We start from the raw sequence: 6,508 nt of genomic DNA on the forward strand, positions 1-6,508 counted from the left end.
GCTAATTAAGACTATCAGCTCCACAAAACTCTCTCTGTATTTCTCAGTAAGGCTTTGGTAGGAAGATGTGTTAAAACTTCTAAAGAGTCCATCACTTTTTTTTTTAATCCTGTGTCCTCCTTGGCTACTAGCAACTGTGTGGGGGAGGGGTGATGCACAGCCATGGAAGGCTTGCATCATGTGGCTGCGCCGACATTTATTTTGTCATTACTTAGAATTCCTCATGGAGGAGACATAAACTACAAACTATAGCTTCAAAGGGCTGCTGTGTGTTTTACAAGCCACCAGATGTCACTGTGTTTGCTGCCCTGAAACTTCAAATCAATTTTTTTGGTACAAAATAGAAAGAAAGCCCCAAAGCTCGATAAGATTAAGCTTCATGGTTGAATAAAATGTGTAGTATGAGTGAAAGCAATATACACATTTAATAAAAACATACATTGTGGGCCAAGTTTAAGGATTACACAAATTAGGGTTTACACACACAAGATAGAAGATTCACACCCACCTGAGCCCAGTTGTAGAGCTGTTCCAGCAGATCTTTGTCTAGGTCGGAGGTGCCAATGGCAGCAATTTGCTGGCTCCTGACCAGAGCCTCTAGCTCCTCCCAAGCTGGCTGAAGGTGAGCCAAACTTTGGCTGTCACCCTCCAGCGGCCAAGGTGGCGCTATGATAACAGAGTCAAGCTGGGACACTGCCAGTGTCTGGCAGACTAGAGGTGAGAGACAAGGCAGTATCACGAGTACAGTTAGTTTCATATCAATTGTTTGTCATTTTTAAGGCACATGAAAAGCTTAAGAGATTTAAAGCTCACCCATCTCCACAGCATCTCGGATAGAGGATGGAACCGACTCACACAGGAACAGCTTGACTGCAAAAACAAGCAGCAATAAACATATCGTCCCCCAAATACTGCAGTCGTTTTGTTTAAATCATTGGTATTTATTACAAATGTACTACTATTTATTAGTTATTTAAGTTTAACTCTCTCCAAAATGCAACCTAGAGTGTTTTTGTGAATGTACCCAAGTCAAACGTTTGTTGAAAAGCCTAATTAGGAAGAGCCACTTTTAAGATTGAATGTATTTTCGTTTTTGGTCAGACTACTTTTTTTGGGAGGGCTAGGGGCACTACTGTGATTGCATCAAAATCGCTATTTTTTAAAAACACTAAAAAGGGGCCAGGTAAATCGCTACATTGAAAGAAAAACAGGTTGAAGCAGGGAAATGGAAAATACATTTGCATTTGCTGCGTTAACCTGGTATCTCCTGTGCTGACATGCAGCCAGTCACCCATGATATTCCACTGCGACACTAAGGTTTACTAACCTGAAACCCTCAGTTCCTCCCTCTCTTCAGGCGTAATAGCATCTGTTTCCTGGGGAATGGAGCAGTCCAGTGTGTCCGGGAAGTCCTACGTAACAAGCCAAGCACTTGATTAAAAAACGGTGTGACGTGTTTTGCCCTTTTTAAAAATACGGAACAGTGCTGGCTTCATCCCCCTCTAAATGTGACAGCTATAGGTTATTTCACAAATGACAAGACAGGCAGGAACTTTACAGAGAAAGCCACAATGCTTGCACAATATTTGGCATCTGATGAGCAAGAGGGAGTGATGGCACTGCCGAAATTAGCTAAGAGTTAAAGATTAAAAAGTTATAATATGAAGGGAGAAGTGTGTTCTTTCCTGCCTTTTCCAGCCATTGCTGCGTATCTTGTTGAATTTCAGCCACCCGTTGATCAGTGGAATTGTGTGGCAGCATTTACAAGAACGTGTAACAAAATCAACAATAGCACTGCTAGGACAAAATCTCCACAGGTTACCTTTAATAACCATCATAAGCACAAAGGACACTGGCCCCTCTGCTCAGAGTGATTCCACGTCAATTTCATCATTTAAGTGAGTGAGTATTCTCAAGCCAATTCTTTGTGCTCCGCATTGCCCATGCATTCAATGACAAGGCTTTAATTTGCCCACATGCTGTATATGAAGTGTTTTGATGGATATGCACAATTTTTGTTCATTTGTTCAACCAAGAAACAAACAAAATATAGAGAGGAAGTACTTGTCTGATTGTTTTTGGTTGTATAAAGTTATTATTATCTATTTTTAAAATATCTTTCTTAAAAGATGAGAGGAAAAATAGACCTGTCAAGACAGGGATCTCCTCAGAATTGTCTCATTCAGTGTTTATTGAACTGATTATATTTTCTTTGTGTGTAAGACTTGATAATAAGTGATACATTTATTACAGTAGGTAAACATGTGCATTTCTTTTCTTTGTCCATAACATTGTGCTGCTGAAGCCTTTTTACGTTAATCTGACAGCACTCATGTCAGACTTGTGTCAAGTGGGAAATGTTACTTGGTCTAACCTGACAGCTGTCGTGACTTTAACGTAAAAGTGACTCTAAAGTGATAACTGACGGTTAGCGTGTGAACCGTTACACAGCATTACCAAGCTTCTGTGTTTATTCTGAACAGAACTCAGGGCCCCATGCTTGAAACATCCCATTCTTGCCATTTCCCTGCAGGGCTTGTATTTAAGACCCCTTAGTTCAACTCTTTCAAACCACCCCCATTCACATTTGAGTCCAGTGGGCGTGGTAATAAAAGCCAAAGCAGATTAGCTGAGCCTAGCAAAACAGCCAGACGAGGGGTATGTTCAGCAGGAATGGTGGTTCTACTACGTTGGATCTTGCAGCCTTTTTAATCTCCATTTCAGTTTTTTCAGAACACGTTATTTTGATAAAACAGATTATCCAGTGACTACTGCTTTCAAGAAATCCTATCACAGTTAATGAACAAAACCCCCAGAGCAAAGTTTGTGTGCCCTTTCCCTCCACCCATTCAGACAGACGCACATTTGGAATGGCGCCTTTGGCAGCCAGCACTGCATGAACATTCATCATGACAGCTTCTTTTCAGTAAGCCTAGCGGCATCCTTTGATGTCCATCACTACAGCTATTTTTCTTTCCCAAACACTGGAACTCTAGTGCCCGACAGTGTAGTAGCACATTATTGTGCAACTCATTCTGATACTGCCGGTTTGGTCATAACGGACTATCAATGCAAACACTATTCCTCATTTCTCCGTGTCAAGGAGACTATACTCTCACATTGAGAACCCAATAGCACTACATGAAAACATTGATACAACTGTAAATGTTTCCCACCTTGGATGGCGGTTTTGTTGCAGAAAGCCAATCACTCAGTGTGTCTTGAATGCAATCTTGAAGCTGAAATACAAAACAGAAAAAATATACAGCATCTGTGAAACATGCATATTTTCAGGAAGGATCCCTAAAACTTAAAGCTAAAGCTGAACAGCTGACTATCCTTAGCAGACCCCGAACCAACATCTGTGATGTGCTGCTTTGCTAATTCGGGTCACAGTGTGTTATAAACAATGAAATTAGGAGGACAACTTTTATAATGTCCAAAACGGACTAAAGGGTGGGAAAAGGACAGGAGGACATGTCAAGTTTAAGGGCTGATGGATTTAAAAACATTATTTACAAAAGGAGAAGCATGGGGCAAGAAGGCCAGTTCCATCAGCAGCGTAAAGATCTGATAAATGTTCGTTTGAGTGCTAAAGCCAGCAGAAAAAGTCAAACAAACTAAAACCTGGAGATGTCAGGCCGAACACAGACAAAGGAGACAGACTGGGAGCCTAGGTGGCTTAAATAGACCTGGTAGAGACTTAACAGGTAACACTACATGAGGCTAACAAACCTTGGCTCTGCTGCAGAAAAGCAGTCCCACGAGTTGGATGTGTGAAGGTTAAAAATAGGATGAAATGACAATATACCATTATATCAATTAAATTAGCTTGAACAACAGGCTTTTGACAATGTGAGGCATCCATGTTGGTCAGCATTTTTTAATGTCAAGTCAGATATATTGGAATTTAAATGGTCTCTGTTGACTCTAAGTCATAATGGCAATTGAATGTTTCTTTTTACAATAACACAAGCATGGTAACTCCTATGACATATATACATTAATGCAGATTCGTGAAAGATAGTAAACATAAAAACACTGCAGGAAGAGATGAGAGAACAAGGTGTCTAAATGTCCTTTGAAAGCATTTATATGTATTATGTACTCTTTAGATTTCTTGTTTTTCGTGGTATGTCAGCCACACAGAGGCCAGTACATGCCATAAAGATAAATATATGATAATCCAAAAACCTGGCTACTACCTCTTGGCTACTATTGTGGCTACTGAGTCAAGCTCAAGTCATATTTTATGCAGTAATAGCTCAACCATGACATTGGTCTTTTATCACAACAATAACAAGTCAACTCAGGAGGACTATGTACTAAGGCACAGCGCGTAGCACTGACTGCAACCAAATTACAACGATGCTTTGGAGGAAAACAGCTAGGGACGGACTGACAATCTGTGCGTTCTGGAAATGTTTGTTGTATAGGAGAGGTTGTAATAAGCTCAGTTCACCTGCAAGAATGAAGACTGCGGTATTGAAATAAACAGGAAAACATTAGGCATGCATTGGTAGCACTCTAAACGTGCTAACATACAAGGAGGGGGCTGAATATTTCACCACATTTAACCGCAAGTTTAACCAAAAAAATACTAGCTTGCATTTTATGTCTGTCCTCCTTCAGAGTGCAGTGTGTCCTTGTTTTTCATATTGTTTAGCCTACTATTGTGGAACTGGGAAACCGTTCTGCTGGTTGTTTTGGGAATGCTTCACAGACACAATTGATAGGGCCTAGTCATTTTCATCATTTCATAGCCTTAATATGAATCAAAAGTGTAATATGACATTGACTAAATATTAAATATATTCAATGCTAATTATTGTACACAAAGCAATACATATTCTATCATCAATAATAGGTAATAACCCATCTTTAAAATCATTTGTTTATTCAGGTTGAAGATAGTTAGTTAGGTATAGGCCTACAGTCTATATCTAATCCCCACGTTCAGGTACAGCAATTAGCCTACTTTATCTCTGAAAGGGTTGCCATTAATACTCAGTACTGTTTTATAATTACAAGTTTGTGTAATTCGGGGTTTCTGTAGCCAGTGACATTTCATTATTTGTGTTTTATTTCAATGCAGATGTAACGCCATTGTACATTTTGGTTTTATTTGACGGCTGAGGTTTCATTAATAAACACAATCCCAATTATCCTCATTGGTTTTGAGATTTTGCTTTCTGTGAATACCTTATCTAATAGGCTACAGGATTGTGGCTACAGATGTGGCACAGTAACACACAGCTAGGGGCAAATAGCCGGATGATGGGCCTATTGCATTTTAGCCCCAGTCCGTCCATGAAAACAACCGTTGATGCTGGGCAGTGGTTTATTATCTGAAACAATCATGAAAAAGTAACAAGTCTGACCAAACACTTTCAAGATATTGCAGCCACACATTTATAAAACTACAGTAAACATCTATGCAGTGCCAAAACAAGCAGTTACAAATTTTAAATTAAATGGTCATTCATGCTGATAATTGATTAATTGTGTGATTTACTAAACAAAATGTCAAACCTTCACTGGTTACAACTTCTTAAATATGATGATTTGCAGCTTTCCCATGTGTTATATCCAAGGTTGGAAATTAATTTCAATAAAACACATAATGGCAGGACAGAAACTGTGCATTTTGGGGGGATGTGTAAGTTGAAAAACTAGTCTGATGTAATGTGTTTCTCCACTGTAACTACATACAGTTACGACAAAAAGGAAAACCACACTATGGCAAACAGGTGAACAAGCAAGTTATTGCTAAGCGATTAAAATAAATTCAAATAGAAATCACCTTCTAGAGGGCAGGGAGGGATAGGTTAGTAGCAAAGACGGGTCATCCCCAGACCATACCTAACGAGGCCGGACAGATTGAAAAGTGGATTATAGGAAAGAAAATGTTGTTCATAAACCTGCATGAAATGTACATTTTGAGTCAGATAGATATTGGGGATAAGAACCTGTAACTGTTTCCATGAAGAACCTGCCTGTATGTCACCTGTGTAATTCCAGGCTTTTTTTTTGTTTTATACATTTGAGTGCCTTTTTATGTGTGTGACATGTAAGTTATGGTTCTAATAGTTGATAATGGTTATGTAATACAATATATTTAATGTAATGTTTTTGCCTGTTATGTTTAAATTTATTGGGCAATAAAGACAGATTTTTGTTAACAAAATGTTTTTCTGAACATCAATGACATTCAAAACGGTGATACCTGAAACAGATTTACAACACACCATGTGTGTGTGTATACACACACATGTATTGCAAACAGAGCTAAGTACTACACAGGTAACATCAGCCTCTGCACCACCAAAGTGAACATCAAATACATGAATATATAAAATGCATATGACTGTTGTTAAAACCCACGCATTTGACGGACAGAGACGGCATCTTGGAAATTTGTGATCAATACTGTATGGTGATGTAACCAAGTGGTGTCCCATTTCATTGGGGTACGTTTTCACCCCTACCCCTTGGTTTCAAGGGCCAA

At 39.2% G+C, this 6,508-nt stretch overlaps 1 protein-coding gene across 1 annotated transcript in view; it reads right to left on the reverse strand.

Annotated features, from left to right (window-relative positions):
- The window catches only part of gclm (glutamate-cysteine ligase, modifier subunit), a 9,429-nt gene that overhangs the window by 1,602 nt on the left and 1,319 nt on the right, over window positions 1-6,508 (reverse strand). The window contains exons 2-5 of the mRNA XM_032526317.1: window positions 3,177-3,239; window positions 1,328-1,412; window positions 814-870; window positions 509-711 (exon numbers count right to left, since the gene is read on the reverse strand). Of these exons, the coding sequence (XP_032382208.1) occupies window positions 509-711; window positions 814-870; window positions 1,328-1,412; window positions 3,177-3,239 (408 nt within the window). The remainder of the gene's footprint in view (window positions 1-508; window positions 712-813; window positions 871-1,327; window positions 1,413-3,176; window positions 3,240-6,508) is intronic.

Source organism: Etheostoma spectabile, chromosome 9 (assembly GCF_008692095.1).
Source record: "Etheostoma spectabile isolate EspeVRDwgs_2016 chromosome 9, UIUC_Espe_1.0, whole genome shotgun sequence".
NCBI classification, from domain to species: Eukaryota; Metazoa; Chordata; class Actinopteri; order Perciformes; family Percidae; genus Etheostoma; species Etheostoma spectabile.